The 22,221-nt window shown below is 41.9% G+C and overlaps 1 protein-coding gene across 4 annotated transcripts in view; it reads right to left on the bottom strand.

Annotated features, from left to right (window-relative positions):
* agrn (agrin) overlaps nt 1–22,221 on the bottom strand; it is a 286,862-nt gene that overhangs the window by 92,075 nt on the left and 172,566 nt on the right. For all 4 annotated transcript variants that reach the window (XM_030732751.1, XM_030732752.1, XM_030732753.1 and 1 more), the window contains one exon: nt 18,170–18,385. In XM_030732751.1, coding sequence (XP_030588611.1) covers nt 18,170–18,385 — 216 coding nt within the window. The remainder of the gene's footprint in view (nt 1–18,169; nt 18,386–22,221) is intronic.

The raw sequence follows: 22,221 nt of genomic DNA, 5'->3' as shown, positions 1-22,221 counted from the left end.
ATGGTGGTTGTTAAGAGGTTGCAGTTACATCTACTGAGAAACAGGAGAAGATGAGCAAGAAAGTCTCCTTTCCTTAAAGTAAACAGCATCCCCCCAGCACTTCTTGATCTCATTAAATAATAGCCTAGGCTTTCTTCCCCCCCTCCCCCCAGCCCCCCTTCTCCTCCAAGCAAATCTGGCGTGTTGACAGGCAAGAAGGGGTGGAGGCGATAGTAAGGGGCACAAGAGCTAGGTAGAACAGGAAGGAGAGGTGGGGGCGCTTGATTTGAATGCTAACAGGGGCCGATTTGGATACGAAGCACAGCCTCGATGGGGCGTTAGTGCAGATAAGCTCCCCTTCTCAGACTCAGACAAGCAGGCAAATTGCCTGGGCGAATGTGATCGGTGTAACAAGCTCAAATGAAAAAAAAAAAAAAGAAAGGGAAAAAATGCTCACCGCAGAAAACTACATGCAGTTTTTACTTACATTTTCTAATCATTATCAGGTGAAAAGTGCCATAAAAAAAAAAGAGGAGAAAGAGGGAAGCTGAAAAAGTCTGTAGCGCTGGTTTGGCTAAATTGGAATGATCCTTGCTGCCAATTAGATCATTCTCCCTTGCTGGAGTGAAATCTCAGCGTGGTTTAGACTGCAAGGATAATGAGAAAGAAAGACAGATAAGGATACAGATAGACAGCGAGATAAAGACACAAAGTGACACCGAAGCAATGGCATTTCAGCATAAACACAGTGAGAGATGACATATGATTAGGGAACGGGAGGACACCCCAAAGAAGAGCCAGCATCCTGGGGTCCAATTAAAAGAATAGCGCTTTATAGATTTAAATGTTCAAAAAGACTTTTAAAGGAGACAACGCCTGGGTTTATTTACATTTAAGGTTTATTTACGCTTCTGAAATGCATCTAGTTTGGACTCATTCCTTTCAGTCCATCACAGCTGGACCTGGATTTGATTGGCTTCTTTCACTGAACAATTGCCCCCCCCCCCCTTTTTTTTTTCCTAATCACAAGCATGCAGCATTTGTATGGACAGGTCTCCTTCAAATTTCTACACTCAGCAGGTTTGCTTCATTTAAATCAGAGGGCTGGCATTGTCTGCCATTCCGGGGCGCATTGTGACTGAACCACCTATGTGCCTAATTGTGAAATCATGTGGGGAATTCTGAGTACACACCTTCACAAATCAACACTTGAACATCTCTGCAACTTGCTCTTTTCATGCCAAGTGGATTTCAAATTGGGATGAAAATTTGCCTGGTTGTGACGCGCTGTGCTGCAGATGCAGAGGTTAGATGGTTACTTGCACCACCTACTTTTAAGGTGTGTGTTTTCAAACTGAAAACTATGCAGCATTACAGGAACATAAAATCAATGCAACGTGGGTAAAAAGAGGGAAGGGGGGTAGGGGGTATGCAAATTTGCCAAAAACTGTTTGCTCATTGAATTCATGAATGCATCTGCAAACAAGTGGACATACCTTGCTAAATTCAAAATGTGTGCCTTTCCCTGCTCTGCCTGAGCTGCATGACGCATGTTGAGAAGAAGTCTGCAAGCATGTTTTTTTCCCCTCTGCATGCATGGAAATTAATTTTATATCAAACTACAGTGATGCATAATTTGAAGAATAACAACAACAACTGTGAAGCAAATCCTTTTGCACTTCTGGCTGTAGAGTTTAGTGCAGAGCTGCTGAAGTGCTGGGTATCACTTTGTAGCAGCTTAAGTATAAGAGCGAAAGCTAAGCTATAGCTTAAGTGGTATTGTTTTCACCTTGTGAGTCTGTGTATGTGTGTTTGCATGTTTTTGTGGTTACGCAGAAACCTAGTGTAGTGGGAACTACCACTAAGGCAGTTCTGAGTCCTTTTGGCAGGTTTATATGTCTGCCTGTCCACGATGTCTTCCAGAAATGTGGGGCAGAGGGGTTTTGGAGAATGGGGATTACAGTGATCCTCTTCCTCCTCATCTCTCCCTCTGGCAGTTAGCAGACTTCCAGGCAGGTGGGGAGCTCCACTCCTCTGATCCACTGTTTTGTGCTGTCGTTTATTAATGCTTCATTAGGGACATGGAGCTGTCAGTGCCGTGCTGGCTTTACTTGATACCCCGCTGCCATGAAACCAGACACACACCAGATGTGTGCGCAAGTGTTGGGAGAGTCATATATGCCAGTGCACGTTTGGAGGCAGCCATGGAGTTCAGATAAGTCTGCAAGTCAGTTTGTGATAGGTATGCATGTGTACCTGTGCAAGCGTGCGTGTGTGTTGTGCTTCCTGTTGTGCTGGTAGTGATAAGGGAGGTATGGGGCTGAAGCTAATCAAATGCAATGATGCAATGTAGGGGGAGCTTGGCGGTGTGTGTTCTAATCAGGAGCCCCCTTACACCCATTGCCAGCAGGAGAAGAAGAAAGGGAGCGACAGTGAGACAAAAACATTAATAAGGGGACTGAGTTCAAATATGATGAGAAAATAAGATGAGAAAAATGCAGTAAAAGAAAAGAAATGTAATTTAGAGCAAAAGTTCCACATTTTTTGGAAATATGTTTATTCGCTTCTTTGGAAAGCGAAAGGCTACCTGGTTCCTCTACCTTCCAGTTTTTATACATCGTGACCCCACTTTCATACATAAAGCTGCATTAATCATTATTTGATATCTGAATTATAACCCAAATCTGCAGAGTAAATCAAAATAAACTGCTTATACCTTAAACATATGATGTATGTGTTAAATGTGTGATGTTCATCTTAAGGTTATACCTTTAAATGGCAAAAAAAATGATGATTAATACAGAAACATGATGACTGGTATTGATTGTTCAATCTCAGCCCAAAATGCTGAAATACTCCTTTAAAATAAAGCTGTCCATAATTCCCTTGAATATTAGTCGGATTAACGATGCTGAGCCAGTCTAGCGCCCTGAAATGATCTAAAACAATATAACGAAATATTAGTGTCCATATCATATACACTACCTTTGGCTACAAACTCAGACTCATCAGTATAGTAAACTATAGGGAGATTTAAACAAACTGATGCATGTAAACAGTACTAAAGACAAGCTGGGCATGTGAACAATATTGGCATTATTTGAATAAAGACAAAGCAGGCAGGGACAGATAGGAAGTTGGAAAGAAAAAAGCCAGACAGCAGATGAAGGGGAGGTGAGGAACTAGTAAAAGAAAAGTGTGTGGAAGTGCGATAAGGGAAAGGGGGTCAGAATGGGAGAAGGAAAAAAGGCGGCATGGAATGGTCAGAAAATCAACAGACAAGATCGACAAAGACCAAAATCCAAGAACTAAAAATGTGGATGAGAATCTGCAGCCAGATACCCAAACCGAGGAGCAGGAGGCAGGGACTGAGGGAAGGCCAAAGGATTAACAGTCCCACACACCTCTCCAACTTGGTTTACCCCCCCCCCCCCCCCCCCCCCCACACACACACACACACACATACACCACTTTCTCTACTGTGAGGCCAATGGCTGGAAGATGGTTCTCTGTGTTTGATGTAGTTCTTGAAAGCGCTCCATTGAACTGCAGCTGTTGCTCTCTTTTACACGCTTTGCTGTTTTACCCTTGAGAATGGAAAATGAACCACAAAAAGCCCTCATCATGCTCCAGTCGGCGGTCGCACACACAATAAAGACGTGGCGCTTCTGTGTACGGTGTGTGTGAGCAGATCTTTAGCCAAATGTCTGAAGTTTAGGCAATCCTAAAGTGATGTTGGGAAAAAACAAAACTTTTAAGAGGACAAAGAATGAAGTCTAGTTTAGTTTATTTCCATCAGCTGCATCACTACAGCAGCTATTCTTCCTCAGGGCATAAGTCCTTAGTCTGACGCACTTTTAGATCAATGTTTAAGAACAAAAATATATGAATGACAGATGTAAAAATAGAGGATAAAATACAAAAATGTCACAATACTTGATTTTTGGAACCATAGCTGTCATTTTCCACTGACAGATATCTTACGCTTGGAAAACGCAGTAAAGCATAGGTGTGGTGCTGGAATGACAACACAGGCCCCATTTATTCTGCTGAGTGACAGAAAGAAGGTGGGATGGGATTAAATCGTCCGGGTATGGCATTTATGACAAACACAGACAGAGATGTACAGGTCTTTCAAAGGACAGCACACAATTTAACAGCAGCAGCAACAACAACAACAACAACACACTTAAATTCTTCTGTTAAATATCAACGAATATTAACAAGCCCATTTAAAAAAAAAAAACACCGTCTGATGAAAACCCAGTGCCATGTTAAACAGTCCCACCAACTTACTGTGTGCATCATAACTGGAAGAAGCTAAATTTAAAAACTAAAAAAATATGCATGTGAGAGGGGAAATTCTTCCATTACTCGGTTGACAGATCAGAGGTGAGTTACAGAACAGCAACCCGGCAGCCAATGGGACAAAAGCCAGAGGTGATCTGAGGAATCCGAGAACATGATGCTGAGGACATTTCAAAACACAAACAAATGCTTTTGGCCTCTCCGGGGAACAGAAGAAGAACAGAAGAAGCAGTAAACACAACAGTAATATCGCCTCATAATATTGCTGAAGGTGCCCTAATTGTATTGCTGAAGGACTCTGCGAATGGTTGCACATCATGTGTCAAACCATCCAGACATTGTGACAACTCACTTTATTTTAGCCCTGTAATCCCTATAAACAAGCTGAAAGAGATAAAGGTGAGAAGAAAAGACAAACACTGGCTGATGGGCAGTTTCTTTAACCTCGGGGCCTCGCTGTCCCCTTAATAGCCTATGGGAAAAAGCCTGTATTACCTATTGGCAAGCTGTCAGTGCTTGCACCGGGAGTTGTTTCTTTTGGATTAAGGCCTTTTGAAAGCAACAAAGAAGATCTTGGTGCCAAAATAAGTTGGGGAGAGTAGCCGGAGGCACTATTAACTGCTTCTCTGTTTACCTCTTTAAGGCCAGGAGTCCACATAATCAATAATGTATTCATGTGGTTTTTAAGTGTTGAGCTCTACACCAGGCACCTTGGGATCAAAAGCACCGAGATAAAGCGGGTTAGACCCAGCACACTATGCACGCAAAATGCTTAAAGTAAAAGATCAAGTAAGGTAACCCTAAATTTAGTTACATTCAATATTTTCTTCCTTTCTGAGTTACTGAAACTGATCTTTTTTTAGCTATGATTTGAATTATGTAGGCCTCACCTTAAAGTATCACTTCACTCTACTGGTTATTAATATCACAGCATCAGGACCACATGTGACAGGAAAGTTACACGTTTGCAATAGTGGCAAAAAGATTCTGCATGCTCTATCATACCGTGTTGTTCTATGTTTCTCCCACTGTGCTAAGGTTGTAATGTATATGCCTTCAGCAAAGCTATGACACTGCGAGTGAAGCGGGTTACTGATTTCATAACAATCTCCATGTTAGCACAGATGGAGGTATGCAGCAGGGTGATGCTCTGCACGCCGTGAAAAAAAGAAAGATCAAGCTGTTGTGCTGATGATGATTAAGTAAGTACTCGCCATATACATTTCACGGAAGACAAAAGTTGTGGTCTTATTGGATTATTTGCGTATTTCATTTGAGAAAGTACGTTTTTTTATGGTTACAAAAATTCAAAGACATAAAATAATAAGTCACATTAACTAAGTTATTTAAGTTGTGGCTTCATAGTGTAGCAGTGTACAAATCTGCCTAACAAAAGATCAATTTTGGGAGGAGACACAAATCTCACTGGTGAATTATATCCTGAAACTGATCTGTGCATTCAGAATATCTCCCTGGCCCCGGAAAGAGGTAAAAAGACTCATGCGGGCTAAGTGGCACATATGCCACAAATTTCCTTTCATTAGCTCCTGATTAACTGGAGCCGGTGATGGTGGGGAGCCAAAATCAGTACTGATGTTCAGTGAAGCATTGGCTAATCATCCTTGGCCTTTGCTATCAAAAAAAACTTGCTAATGAGCGGTAGCCGCTGGGGGCAAAATGCTGTTCAGAGCTGCTGGAAAGTCAGTTACAGTGGGTGTTTGGTCTTCAGTACAAATACAGGCACATCTGTGTGAAGACATACAGTGTCAGCACAGTCTTCACCTGAATGCAAGATAAGCTCGAAGTGTGATAATGCCCTCTGCATTATCTCTTTTTTTTCAATAGTCTCACTTAAATAAACATCAATTTAAGAGTTCTCTGTCACCGGCTGATAAAGGAGCAAATAAATCTAAAGCCATATCATGGAAGCACTTTAAAGTCAGCAGTTCCCGGGCCGGGTGCTGGGGCTGTGCGGTGACTAACAATAAAATTTTGAGCTTCCTTTTTACTTTATTCTCATTAACTACTAAAAAAGAGGATCAAATCTCGGCTAAAATTAAGCAAATGAGAAGATCTCACAGTTCACGGCCGATAATCTGCCCGTGGATACGTCAAAATATTTAGAACCCGGCACATTAAGTTTTGATTTTACATTTCCAGTAATTGACTGAGACATGAGTCACTTACTATCTACTGTATGTGAGATCTATATTAAAGCTAATGAACAGGAAAAAGAATGGAGACACATCTTTGCACTGAGGATTGAGGTTTAATTAGGAAATGTAATGAGTTAAAGTTTAATACTCAAAACCACCTTAGTGAACACGCAGACACTTCCAATAAGCAGCATTCCAATATAGAGCCCTATTTAACATGACAACAATTTTGATAAGGAGAACGAGAGCCTGAGTATGAAAGCAGAGCAAGAGAACCGACATTTATTATTTAGAGCAAAGAGTAGATGAAAATAACTTGGATTTATTCTCTTTCTCTTTTCTGGCAAGCATTATTACTGCAGGCAGGCAGGCACTGTGTGTGTGTGTGTGTGTGTGTGTGTGCGTATGCGTGTGTGTGGCCATTTATTCTAATTGCAAGGAAAATTGAAAAGTATATAAACAAGAAAACAAACACATTTTAGGGAATGAAGGTATATTGGCCTGTCCTTACAAATTTCACGAGGCTGGAACGAAGTTTAGGCGAACGCGGAAAACAATAAAGAAAGCGGCGTTTGCCAGAGAAAAGTGATACGGGTCGGCCTCAGCGGTCAAGTGGTCCCGACAAACAAGGTAAAAGTGGACCTATTCGGTCCACTAAAGGGCTGCATTTTAATTAGCTTGTATTAATCTTGAAAAGGAACAAAAAACGATACTGAGTCAGGACACAGGAAGTGTTCAAAAATGGGCATGCTCCACAACAACAAAAGAAAACGACTGTTGTTTCCTTGACGTTTCCAGTGTGCAATATTTTTTACATAAAACCATGCAGTCACAAAGTTAGAGGAACCGCGGTGCCACTGGAAAACACTTACAGCTTAATTGCAAGGTTTCAGGCAGAAAGGGAAAAATCACTTCTGAAAATGCCACTTTAGCAGCTAAAACGAGGGAATAAAAATATCAGTTTTGAACTTTGCATCTAATTGTTATTTTTACATTTGTTGTTTTTCCCGATGAATCATTTTAAAGTTATAGTCCATTAGCTGTTCACAGAAACTAGCTGTGCTTTTACACATTTTATGCATTTTGTTCTGTGATTATTTATTTATAGAAGTTACTGGTAGAGTCTACCACTGCCACATGCACAAGGGGCTTGGACTAACTGATCATTACTACTGTTTATAATGGCTTCACTTGTGTGTATTACTCTTTACAATTAACTGATGACTGTCTTAGAGATCTTATTGATGGGGCATCAAATTAAAAGAGCCAAACCACTTTCATTATGAAGCATCGTGGCTTTTATTATGATTTGTCACCGAGTGGCGCTGATATTCTGTCATATAAAATTTTTTTTGGACCAAGAACAGTGAGATTAACAGCTGCGGGCAACAAGCGGCACACTTCCAACTCATCGACAAGGTCACCGAGTCCTTTGGACGAGCCACGCTCTTGGCGTTTCCCGTGATTTAAGAGAATCGCATGAAATGAATGGAAATTAGCACATTACTATCTTGTAATTGTCACTTGTGGCTGTTTAACAGAAGAAGATATAAATATATTCTCATTATAGATTTCTACTCACAGAAATCATTCGATATCTTTCCGCCAGTAAAAGGATAAAGCGAGAAGCGCCCAGAGCAAACCTGTGCTGCATGCATGAAGCATTTTTTCCTTTTGTGATTTTCAATTTTTCATTTTCAAATTTACAGACATTCGCTGATACTGATCAGTGAGTTTTCTTGCTTATGGATTATAATGGATGAAAATTTAGCATATACAAAATTCAGGAGTTTTGTGGCAAGATTAATGCAAAGTATAGTGTATACGCCATGGATACTATTGTGAACACTGCATGCTGAACACTCAAAATCACTTTATACATTATTTCTCTAACAATCCTTATTTGTAATCCTGAGGACAAAAGACCGTTGGATTTCCTTCCTCCTACTAAATTAACCACATTCACATTCTAACCCAGACCCGACACTGTCTGATTAGGTCGCTAACATGAAGACCAGCAGGACTCCGGTTCCTGATGACCTTGATCGATAACCGCTCCGCCGCATCATCTCAGCTCTTAGACGACACAATGCCAGTTGATTCTTGAACCACACTGCGTCCAAGTGGCCGGCAACCTTGTTGAGGAACAAGGTAAAAAACTCTGAAAAGTTACAGCCCTGATTGCTCATTTTACATCAGTGGCGCTTTGATTTACAATCAATCACCCACTGAAGGCAAGGAGTATCTAATTTGCCCTCCACTGCAACAATGTGAGCACAGCATTACTCTGGGGAGTGGATGTAGTCGATGGACAGACCTTAAATAAGCAGCGAGGTAGGAATGGATGAACAGTAATGAAGGAACTGCATATAAAGGTGCTGTGTGTAAACAGGGAATGTACTGTACTGTAGATATACAGTGCATGAGATTTACATTTTCTACAGTGCTACAGTATGCAAAGTGTTGAGCCCTCATTTCTTTATATTTTGCTCAGAAAATGGGAACTAGGTGCAGTGATTTATTGGAACGTGCTCATGCATACACGGGAATACAGTATATAAGGGCAAAAAACAGTTTGTATAATTCTAAAAAGCTTAAACATCAATATTTGGTACGACCACCTTTATTCTTCAACACAGCCTGAACTCTCTCAGCCTTCTTGTCTTCAGGAATAGCTCTCCAGGCTTCTCGAAGGTCTTTCAGACACTGCTCATCTGAACGTAGTTTTTTTTTTTTAGGCCTGTCACTTCTTCTTCTGTCCTCCACTTGTTCAGTTTCTTCAAACGTTTTAAGGGCACACGGCACATCATGCCAATATATGCCAGGTTTTCGGCTAATAGCTCTTTGGGAATCACCTTGCAGGTACAAAAATGCTATTTTATGCCTGTCAAAGGAGCGGGAATAAATTATGTGATTTTTGCAACATACTGCAAAGTGCTTGAAGATACAATTTAAAATTGGTTCTGTGATAAGTTGCCTGATACGTGTAGACAAAACACTGGTTCATCCTTTGTTAGGTGGCTCAAGACTTTTGCGCTTCTGATTATGTGTTCCTGTACATACATTAGAATATGAGTACTACTCTCAACATGGATCAAATAATCCAGTTATCTTATTTAATCCGTGCCGAGATTCTTTGACGATGATTCGAAACAAGGGATCTTCTCTTGTTATCCACAGAATCAAAGCCGATGCCGAGAGAAACAAATATTCTTTAGAAATCTGCCTCCTGTCAGCTGTCGTCATTCTTGTTCCACACCAAATGAAATAAAATATCCACTACTGTCGACTGAGCTGGTAGTTATCCTCGTATTTTTCAGCACCGCTCTGCTTTTATTATTTTCACTCCATTCCATCTCTCTCGAAGCACACGCAGTGAAAATAACAAATAACAATGTATTATTCAGTAGAAGCCAAATGCATAAATACATTAAAAAGTCTCAAAACACAACCCCTTGTCTAGGATTAAGCAGGTGTATGTGGATATGGATGTGTGTACATAATCGGTGTTTTGCCTGGAGATTTCAAAGAGGTGAGCGCTGGAAAAAGAGCGAGCGAGAGATGAAGAAGAAGACGGGATTTGTCTTACAAGTATCAGTGGTTGCAGACTTGTGGAACAGCAAGTAAAGATGGATGGAGAAATTCCAGCACAGCCCCATTATCATCGCTTTATGTGTGTGTGAGCGTGTGTGTGCGCGCTCTGATAACAAGAATGTATATTTTTCAGTCTATCGGTTTGCAAAATGCCCGCAGTGTGTGTATATTTCACTAAATATGCCCGTGTGTGTGTGTGTGTGTGTGTGCTATCAGTACACATGCACATAGAGATGCAGGCACACACACATACACACAATCAGTCCGTCAGGTTGTGCATGTTATGGTTATGAATACCAAGCAAGAGTCAGTGCCCCAGGGAAATGAAAGCACGAAAGCCGAGTTATTTACAATGACCTCTCGCCCCGTGTGTGTCTGTTAGTGTGCGTGCGTGTGTGTGAATAAATGTGTTTAGCGATAACCCCGGAGAAATTTGATTACTTTCTTGCATTTGTGTCTCTGTGCAAGCATGTTACTGCTGATGAGCAGCGGCAAGAAGCAGAAAAAAAAGACTTTTGTCGTGAAGTCTCTGAGTGAAAAATGAAAGAGAAGCGGGAACATGGAGCAAATGAGCGAAAGTGAAGGAGAAAGGAGAAGTAAGGGGTGCGTAACTAAGTCCTCTGTGGTGGAGCTAACAGTGAGCAAATGAAGGAGAAGTGAAAAAAAGAGAGGCTTGAGGAACTATGGAGGGATGTGGAAGAATGAACTGGGAGGGAAAAATGTATAAAAAGAGTAAGAGAGGGAAGGAAAAGAAGAAGAAGGGAGGAAAGGAATATTTTAAATAAAAATCAAGGAGAGTAATAAGGGTAAAAGAAAAAGACAAAAAGAAGGGAGGCATATTGGAGAGGGGAAGGTACAGAATCCAAAAAAGGAGGTAGAGATGGCTTCACTCAGTTAGACTGCGCAGAATTCTGTTATCTGCTTTGGCAAAGCCAGAAGTCATCTCCACCATCTACGGCTATTACCACCATTATCACAGAGGCTAACCGGGCATGCCACCAGGGTACAGTCACAAAAGAAACCGTCTTAGCATGAGCAAAATGAGAAGTAAAAGAAGGGGGTAAAGGAGGAGTAAAGCAGGTCGGCCTTCATCTCCTGACTCTCCAGTTCTGCTCCAGGATGAGGATTTTGCTTGCAGAGGATTTTCTGAAACCTGCTCTTCCAGGGAGCTTCGGACCCAATGAGGAGACATAAATCAGGGCTTTAACCTTAACAACTGACCAGACAACACAAGACAAAAGACTGAATGTGTCGATGGAGTAATGAGAATAAGTCACTTTCAATTATGGCTCAGGAGCAAAAAGAAGACGCACACAAGAGGAATGGTAACAACTTGTGCAATGCCATGTCACGTCATTAAAAAAAAAAAATCTTCCAATTTCTTGCATAATCCCAAACACGCACACATACACAGTACTGTGCAACAGTCTTGAGCCAACCCTCATTTCTTTATATTTGGCAGGGAAAATGGAGAATAGGTGCAGTTATTGATAGAAATGTGCAAACGTCCATGAAAATATAGAATATGAGGGGAAAAAAATAAACAGAGGTTGTACAATTCAAACAAGCTTGAAAGTCAATATTAGGTGTGACCAGCTTTATGCTCCAACACAGCCTGAACTCTCTCAGACAGCTTTCTGGTCATTTCTTTAAGTAGTCTTCAGGAATAGTTCTCCAGGCTTCTTCAAGGACATCCAAACTCTTCTTTGGATGTTTCCGCCTTTTGTTCTGTTCTCTGTCAGGATGATCCCACACTGCTTCAGTAACGCTGAGGTCCGGGCTCTGGGGAGGCCAATCCATGACTGATAGTGTTCCACTGTGATTTTTTTTTTCTATCCAGCTATGATTTTACTGCATTGGCAGTGTGTTTGGGATCATTATCATGCTGAAATATGAAGCTGTTGCGGATCAGATCCACATGGTATTGCATAATGGATCAAAATGTGATGGTACTTTTCTGTGTTTATAATTTCAGTTTTGACAAGATTTCCAACACCACTGGCTGAAATGCAGTGTTTTACAGATGGCTGTAGACACTCACTGTCACTCCTGATCTCCTCGGTACATAGTGTTGTTGATTTGAACCAAAATTCCAAAATTCAAATTTGGATTAGATTGATCAACTGAAGCTCCAGATATATCTCTCAAGTCCTGTATCAGGTCTTTGCTGGATTTTTCCAATTTCTTAAGGAGCTGACATTCAGATACTGTTCATCTGCTAGTTTTTTTTTTAGGTCTGCCGCTTCTTCTTCTTTCCTCCACTTGTCCAGTTTCCTGAAATTGTTTAAGGATAAACTGCCTGCCATGCCGAGATATATACAATATATAGTTTTTAGCTATTTTAGGAATTTTTATTTTTAATTTTTATTTATGGCATTTTTTGTAGATTCAACTACAGAAATGGGAACAAATTATGCATTTTTTTATTGCTAGTAACACAGTGTCTAAAGATACAAGATACAAGTTGTCTGTTACATGTAGACACAACACTGATTCATCCTTTGAGTTAGGTGCATTTGTTTTTGAATGATTCATAGATCAGTGTAAAGTAACATAGTGAAAATGGTCAGGTACGAGGACTGGACTGAAAATGAGTGAAAAAGCAGCCAATGTCGGAAAATCTGGAAAACTATTGCGCAAGAAGGTCTGGCTCCTTGGAAGGAAAATACAGAGAAATAAGGGGCTGCTTTGCACAGTACTGTACCTTTCACAGGTTGGCAAAAAAATTAAAGGAAAAAGTTCCCATTTTACTGGAAAGACTTCTTCCAGTAAATATTCCCTCATTTCCATCGTGGTTTTCAGTAGCGCTGCGCTGATCAACTGGCCAGGGACCGGAATCAGCCTATTTCCAGCATTCTCAGCCCTGAATGACCCATTTCAAGCATGTTTGCGCAGGCATACAGTCACACACACTCACAGCCACACACTAACATGTCATTAGCATGGAAGCTCATTACTGTGGGTAAAGACACAAAGTTCGCCAAAGTAAACTGGGGGGGGGTTGCTTGTATATGCTGTCAGTCGCAGCTCTCAGAAAGAAAAGTGGCAAAAACTGGTACGCAGTGATATGACTGTTTATTAATTCTGTATACAGCCACTGGTGCTCACAAAGAAGGTCAAATTTGCTTCAGTGGATGCATTTAAAAAACTTTGCCAGCATTACTGTGGGTGTGCCGTGCATCCTACATGTTAAGTTTAGAAAACAAAACATGGTCATAATCATAGTCTTTGGTCATATACTAGAAAACCAGTCAGTGTAACCTGTCTTTGCTTAAATATTCATGTAAATACTAAAACATTGAACACAGATAACATTTTCTAATGAAGCCTGTAGAAAATTGACTCAGTCTGGTATTATGTTTGCTGTAAAATGTATTTAAAAAAAAAGAAAGAAAAAAAAATCCATCTATGAGGCTTTAAACTATTCATGCATAATTGCAATTCAAAAATCAACAATCAGCTCAGATTTTTCTTTTCCTTTATTATAACTAAATACAACAAGTAGCAGTGCTTTATATTTAAGGAGCGGTTCACATCTCTCTAACATTTAGTCTGACTGCCTGCAGTATATAAGAGCAGACAGAGAAGCAGGTGTGGAGCACTGATGCCTTTTCTCCTTTCACTGTGAAGACTCAAGAGTGTTTTGGTGCCGGAGAGATAAAACCTCCTCTAAAGTGCAGAGAGAGAGAGAGAGAGAGCAGAGTGGACTGACTGAGCAGAAAGTAGGGGGCCGTGCTGATAGCCAACTCTCAAGAACACACACGTGCACGCTCACACATACATAAAATCAATCTCCATCGATCGCACTCTCGAACCCCAGTCACCTCACCCACACACGCACACACTCCACTTTTTTGCATTACTTGTTGCAGTCCATCAAGAAGAGAAAGAGGGAAAAAAAAAGTAAAGAAGAATGAAAACTCCATGTTCCAGTAGAGTGGCCACACAAGATGAGTTCTGCAGCACTTCTGTAGCTCTCTCTGGGAAAGGGAGTGTATTTACCACTCTGCTCTGATTCAATATTAGGACAGCAGACATGGTGCACGCTCCCTTGCTGTCTGTAGCATGTGCACGTGCACACACACACGCGCGCGCGCGAGTGCGCACACAGTCCCCCAAATGTCTCTTGTCTCTCCAAACCAGAAAGTGTTTCAGCTTGCTGTTTCTCTCTGTCTCCCTCTCTGAGGCCTTCCTTTTCTTAACTGACCACTTTTTTTTTTTTTTTTTTTTATCACCTTGTGTTGTTATCTGGCACTCCTGCGGGGCCAATTTAAACGTGGCCTCTCCTTTTAATTTCGATAATATCTGAAGCCATTATGTGCTCACCGCCTGTCTGCTTGACTGCCGGAAATGTAACCCCACCGATCCCAAATCATCCATCTAGAACAAAAGAAAGATAATGAAGAAGCTGGGTCGGCGATGGCCTGAACCATTAAGGGGCAGGTTATGTGAATATCAGAGTGGAGCAGTGGAGGGAAACTAAGTGCCCGCACCTCAACAACGAACGGGTCATTTTGTCCTGCCCTCAGGAGGGAACTTACAACATTTCCTTGGAACTAAAATGTCATAATAGCCAGTTCAGTTTTATGAGTGAGGTGCTAAATGGGTATGGTTTAAGGGGAATTTTCTTTTCACTACTGAGTGAAACTGGGCTAAGGTGAACTGTACAATGGGAATAGTGGGGGTATATGGGCATCTGTCAAAGTCTAGGTTGTAAACAAGCCACCTTATTTGGTGCTCAAAGCTGGGAACAGAGCTAAAGTATGTGTAAAAATCCCTTCAAAATCCAAGGACAATATGTAAGTAATTAACTGGAGAACAGCACTGTGATGTCAGTAGCAGTCAGTAGTAAGCAAGCACCCAAAAAGCTGGCATGTGGATGTGTCAGCAGGCTGCAGATGTCAGGGACCTGCTGGTTACTGCTCCCTCCTGTTTGCAAAAACATACCCCAAGCTCCAAACTTGCACTTAGTGGTAACAAAATGCTCCGTGTAACTCCCATCCTTTTAAAAAAGGGATAATCTGGGAGAGAAATAAAAACTTCTTTTGTGGCTTTCCCTCTGAGTGCCAGATAAGACTCCGGAGTTGATATGAATTGAACATGACGGCTCCACACAACGGCAGCCAATTCACTTACCCCGATGAAAACCCGCCATTCAAATCGAAAGAGTCGAACGAGGCTTTGCACAAAAGCACCAATTCAGCTGCCCACATATTCTTAAAGTTAAAAGCTTTCTCATTCCCTCACCTTTCTAACGCTCTTCCTCTTTCCCTTCTTCGCCTCTCTCTTCCTCCATCAGCACTGACAACTCCATAATCTCAGCCAGAGTGACCTGTCCAAACCCTCTGTAGGGGCTGAATTTATTGAAAGCAGAGAGAGAGAATCAGAACCTGTCACCTGCCTTACGCTGACCTCCTAACACACTCACACTCACAACCTATACCATACCTGCTGTGTGTGTGTGTGTGTGTGTGTGCGCACACCTTCGAAATCCAATTATCCTCGCATTCATTCAAACACATACATACAAATATGAATATTGATGAATGTTACGACTGTTGCTTCCTCCTTCGGTGACCCTTCCATCCCACAATAAAACACTTTTTTTTAATTCTCTAGTTGCCTGCCCTTCTCATTTTTGTCTATAGACATATGTGGAAGCTTTTAACAAGGATGCTGCAACAAACACAAAAATAAACCAACCAGATGATAGCTAGCTAAGTGGCTGGTGCACACTCACTTGCACAAAATGCGGCAAAACAGAAAAAAGCAGAGGTAAGGAATTGAAAAGAAGGGAATATATTAATGTTTCCTGCTTTTCAAAGATGTTCATTCGTCACTCCGAGACCAAAGCAAATATTGTCACTTTAAGATAATAAAAGCACTGATAGCCTTCTGTTTAAGCTTTAAGGTCACCTTCATCAGTGCGTGGCAGCTTGTTTAGCACGTAGATTCGCTGGTTTGGTTCTCCGAGCTCTGGGCAATTCAACCGAATCACAAGATTGTCCAGAAAAGTATCAGAAAAGTGCAACTTAGCCAGTTTCCTTTTTCCATTTTAAACTCTGCTTCGAGGAAACAATAATGGAACTGTAAAGCAGAAAACGTACAGGAAGCCGAGATGAATGGATCTTGATGGAAGCTGAAGCTAATTAAATTAGTCATTTTCGGTTTTGCATTGATTACACTGATTACACTATAAATTACAATGGCAGCAGATGTGTGGAAGTACAAGCACACAAGATCGCAAAAGCTACTGCTCAGGACGTCATCCACTGATTAAACATTGCACACCTGTCTCCTTCAGATTCAGTGACTGCATGAATATGCTGACATAAATCGTGCTTTACCAATAGCAATAATCACATTTGGCTCTCAGAAATAAAGCCAACGCAGGAATGAAAAAAAAAAAAAAAAAAAGTCCTTGCAGATGTGACGGGATAAGAGAGGAAGTCTGCTCTGGTGGCGAGCATGTAGTTATTACCAGCAATACTATCATTAGCATAATCATTACTATTATTTTTTTACTTTATTTTTTCCTTGTGACTGCCTGCTGTTTTGCCAGGGCCAATTATGGTGCTTCTGATTGCCTTAACCCTCCATAAACCATCATTAAACCACTCATACTACTACTTTCTCCCTCTGGTTTTAATCTTCTCTTGTAATCTGTTCACCCGTTCAATCACCCAAGTACTCTCTTACTTGCCCCTGCAGCCCACTCTCTGTCTTGATGTTTCATTGCTCTTTCCTCTCTTAACATTATACCCTCCCCTTTTTTAAATGCTATTTCTCTCTCTTCTCCGCTGCGCCCTGTGCTCCTCCTGTCCTCTCTATCTCTTTATTTCCACTCTGCCAGTAGTGGGCAGGCACCAAGCTTGTTATTAGTGCCAGGTTCGAGCCTGCACTGTAATCAGACCCCTGGAATTAGCAGTGGGCCCACACTGGCAGGAAAGGCACGACGCTGACAAAACACTATAGTTATCATTGAGGCTGCTGCAATGTTGCAGCTTTGGCAGGAATCTGCTCCTTAGAGCCATGGATTTTGATGGGCTTTGCTAAAGAGAAGCAATGAGAGACAGAGCAGGAGTATTGGCACCCACCGGGGTTAGGGATAAAATACACACTGGATGGCTACCAATGGGAGCAGTAAGTGGCACACTTTTTTGTTTGTGAGGGTGCAGGTGGCGCTTAAGCACTGGGAGCATAGCCATTTTGGAAAGACAATAGAATGGATATAATGGAGACGTGTTTTATTATTGTGGGATAAAGATAGGATGGCAAAGCACGTTGTATTAGGACAGGGTGTCATTGAAATCCATTTACTTGACAATAACAAGCAATTTAGTGTCACTCAGAGACTTGCAGCTTTGTTTTTGTCAAATTAAGTGGCCATGCCAGTCCTCTGGTGCAAACATCAGTACATCACAAGTCCTGTTTCTATCATTTAAACCAAAACCTCCGAACGCATTCGCCGTGCTTTAAGATGTTAATTCACCTGTTTCCCCACGTTCGCATTCGGCTCTCACACTGGTGTAACGGAGAGCGTCTGATCAAACTGCTTTTGGGAAAAAAACTGCAGATTTCTGTCTTTTTTCTTGGACTGAACTCACGTATATCCTAAAGATAAAACTGTGAAAGAAAATTGTAAAAATCTCCCAATGATTGACATCTTCGTAGAACGCTGTCAGTCTCATTTATAAATTTAGGGACTGTGGAGACCTCAAACATCAGGTCAACAGTCAAACCTGCTCAAACTCCTCAACAGTTAAATCCACATTATGTTCTTTAGAAATATTGTATGAGCATATCAAGAATTTAAATGTTATAGGTCAAACTGACCTATTTTTATTCCCATTCCCACAGGTAATTAAGGCTCTGATTCATACCCTTGAAATCTTCAGACAAGTCGAGACAGAAAAAAGCAGATCGTTGCACAAATGTCAGAGGGATTTCTGAAAATGAGTTACTTTGCAGCAAAAGCACATGGAATTATCTCAGATCATTCTCCATTTGTTTGAGAGAGAACATGTTTCAGACTCAAAATGAGATTGGGTGAATTTCTAAAATGGATCATTTCTGCAGTTGTCTCCAGGAAGGGGTTCTGCAGGTTAGCAGACAGATCAATGGTTACTTACAGCAGGGTCCCTTGCGCAGCACCTTGATGCGTCGCTGTGTGTTGCACTGGGCTTTCTCCAGCTCGCATTCGTTGGAATAGGTGGACGAATCAGAGCCGCACACAGGCGCCACCAAGGACGGACAGTCCATTTTCTTGCAAACACACTCAGCCTTAGCCGGGTCGTTTGGGTCGCGCTCACACATGGCACCAAAGCCACACAGCATCCCTCTGCAGCCTGCCAGACAGGATGACAAAGAGAAGACGGGGTTAGGATACTTCAGTCCAGTTTATGTCGAAACACCAATGCATAGTTCAATTCAGCACTTAATAGAACCAAGTCTAAGCCTGTATTCAAAAAACTTCAGCGTACAAAGAGTAGTCTCTAGTGAGTATGATGTTTTCCCACAAAGTTAAAACTAAATCCTAATAAAGGAAACACATACTCGCAAAGCATCGTAACCTTTAAGAGAGCTCTGAAGGTGAAAAGTTGTTCAGAGTATGGGAAAGGTCCTTTAAGGAGTTTCCTTAGGAGAGGAAAAAATGGCAGCAAGACAAAGTGTAATGCCACTGAAGCGTACAAGAAAAACAATTCAGCACATTTTGGAAAATAGAACATTCACAGTTTGCATAATCTGGTTAATTCATATCAATCTTTTCACCTTTTTGTTGACCTAATCATTGCTAAAAATGCCAAAATAGAGCCAAAATAAACAAAGTTAATGGTCCAAAGTTGCTGCACTGATATTTATTTGTGCTGGCTTATTCACCTCATCAACTCATGCATGGACTAACACAGGAAAGGCTGCTGGTATGTCTTTGAGCAGCACAGTGATTTTATTTTATTATTTTTGTCAGTTTTTACAGTGGCTGATGGAGACAGGCAGAAATGGAAATGAGGCATTTATGAACCATTCATGCAGTCTAGCATCTGATGGTGTGGGTATAGTTGACTATTGTATGTAATTTATATAAACTTGCCAAAAATAATACCATTCATTACATAACGAGGCACCACAAACTCAATGGTGCACTACAAAGAGGCAGGAGAGACATTCTCCAAACGCTGAATGACAGCGAGCTAATGAAACGCTGCAGGTTAGGCGGCGCGGGGATAATGTTCGTGGTCGATCTAATAAGAGGTGGGCTCACATCTCTCACCCGCTTCAATAACGCCATAACGGCAGAAATGAAAGAGATCATCAAAACACTAAGATACTGGGCAAGTAGAAAACTAGCACCAATGCGCAGTGATGACTTGGGTCTGTCCAGCCTTCATCGGCAGCGTGATCACACAGTTACAGCACTGCTTTCACAGTCTCATACTGCGATGCAGTTCATTTCATTTTTGAATCATGTTGCAGACTCCCAGTGTTGTTATATGAAATAAATATCATAGAACTGTATATATCCGCATGGTAAATAAGTATAAGCAAGTCACACAGCATCTATGCGCATGCATCAGGAGGTCTGTATTTCAAACATGCAGTAGGCTAAAATGTGGCTTATTACATTACAGGCTATTAACAGTCGATTTCACCGCCCATTCTGCCAATTATCACTAAGACAGCAGATGCAGTTTTTCTTCTTCTTTTTTTTTTAAGAAAGAATGACTCATGCCAAGCACCAAGGTCAGCCAAGCATCCTTATTAATGTAAATAACTCCTATGCTGGGCATGCTTGCCAGAAATTTCTAGGCTACGTTAGCAGCTCTCTGAGAAAACTCTCAAAAGTTTTGTCAATACTGGCGCTGTATTTGTCCAATTTAATTTGTTTTTCTTGCACTTATTCCTCCAAAACTCTTTATGAGTTAATGCAAATAAAGTTTGTGTTTTAACACCAGCAGAGCAAGTCTGAACAAATTTGTCTCAATATGCGTTAGCTACTGGCATATTTGTGGAAACACAGTTCAGCAGCATAAAAGCATCAAGGATTAAATGTGATCATGGCGTGAAGCAAACATATGCTCTCGATTCATTCGGGGACAGTCTGCCCGGCCGTGCAGAGCGAGCGCAGTATGTGCATTGTCGGGTGTTCGGAGTCTTTTGCAGATTTTGCAGAACTTTCAATGTTAGAATTTCCAGAAAGTGAGCAGCAACATTAAAATCAATCGACAGGCAGCAGGCTGATGCCTGCAGTCTTGTGGACAGAGATTTTATTTTTTAACCTCTCTGAAACACCAATGATCCACCGTCCAGGAAAACATACACGGAGGTGGGGGTGGGGGGGGGCAACACGAAGACAAACCAAGGTTAGCCACACACTTCAAGGTCTCACAAGTCAGGCAGCGATGCCTTATAAGGCTTTGATCCTCAGCCTCCCACTGACACCTCAGCTTTGATCAAATGTGAAGCAGCAAACTGTAAACTTTGTCGGGGGTGCTGAATTCGCAAAGCAAACAGCAGACACGCACGTGCACACGTGGTTGCGTTATGTGTACACAACATCAACTTAGAGAGTAATTGACCCGTATTATGGCAGCTACAGCTGCTGTGGCTCTGTGCCCACTTAGAGGGCTGTTGGACATCCAGCTGGCATGACGTCCTTGCCTCAGCACCGGGGGGCTGGGGGTGGGGTTGGGGGGTGCAATAAGAGAGATGGCAAACTCTCACAGGTAACCAACCGGATTGAAAATCAGTGGACGAATGCACCTAAAAGTCCAAATCCACTCTAGGGGAAAAAAAAAAAAGGTCTACTTGGTTAGATAGGCGACCAGCCAGTGTCACTGCAGAGTATATACATGTCACACACTCACACACACGTGCACCCACAGATAACTATTTCTTATCACTGGCTCCCAGGCTAGGACTAAACGAAAGGCGGCGTGTCCGCTTGGGCTCACTGGCAGGTGGCTTTTTGTGGTACTAGAGAGACAGACAGTCAGATAGACGCACACACGCAGACACACATGCACAAACTCTCTGTGTGCAGCATAGACAACTGGTCCAGCATCTGCCCAAGGCATCTCATTCTGTCTCTCTCCCCACACCAAAGTACACTGTGCGAACGCGTGTATATGTGTGCGTGTGCGAGCGCACAGAGTGACAGGCGAGGAGGCTGTTTTTGACTGGCCCACTGTTCCCTGTGGGGGAGCGCCTGTCAGCTACCTGAGCTCACTCTCTCTACCGGGAGGAGGGGTGTGTGTGTGTAAAGCTATCCATGAATGCATCTGTATTTTTGACAGCATGTGTGTTGAAGAGATGTAGGCATTAGGTGTCTAGCTCTCTCTTTCTCCCTCCCTCTCTCTCACACATACACGTACATGTGGCCAGGTGCTAGCACGAAGGCATTGTCATGACTGGCCCACTGCTCTGCCATCACTTCTCACTATACGCTGCGTGTGCTTGTGTGAGTCTGTCTGTGTGAGCGTCGGTGTGTGGCTCCGAGGCAAAACCATGCGAGCGGAGTGACAAGAGGTGAAATTCAATCGAGCTGTGTCAGATGTGTATGAGAGAGGGGAAGGTTGTCTGCTGGTTGTATGACGGGGGGGTTACAAGCTGTAGCTGTGTTACAATATAGGTAACATGGTTTATTTTGGTAAAATCATAAAAAAAAATACTTAGTTTTATTACAATAATTCACAATAATTACTTATAAAAAGGTATTTTAAAGGTTTACAAAAAATGAATGCCAGCACTGAAGCGTAACAGGATTCCTTCTGCGATGCTCTCCTATAAGAAAATCTCACAGTAGCCTCGAGCTTAGCTCACTGACAAAAGACTGACACTGGAGTTGAGGCCCCTGTCAAAAGGGAGATATGAGCGCCGGCTCTGGAATGAGTGTAAAAGCTGCAACGTTATGTACTGGGAGCTGTTTCCTGGGAAAAATTGCCCCAGCACCTCATAACAGATACATCTGACACTTCCAATTTCTTTAGAACAAAAGACAAACAAAATCCCCTTGCAGTTAATATGAACAGCATAATCTATCACGGGTGGAAACAAAAAAACACAAACAAAAACTTTGGCAACAATATATTCCCACTGGCTGGCCATGACCTAGTTTGACTGGCAGGTGATCTATAGAAGAGCAGACATGATAGGAAGAAGCGAACGCAATCATCTACAGGAACGC

The sequence above is a fragment of the Archocentrus centrarchus genome, chromosome 7, assembly GCF_007364275.1.
Source record: "Archocentrus centrarchus isolate MPI-CPG fArcCen1 chromosome 7, fArcCen1, whole genome shotgun sequence".
Taxonomy (NCBI): Eukaryota; Metazoa; Chordata; class Actinopteri; order Cichliformes; family Cichlidae; genus Archocentrus; species Archocentrus centrarchus.
The sequence above is the reverse complement of the archived record's forward strand: the minus strand, read 5'-3'. Positions and strand labels throughout refer to the sequence as shown.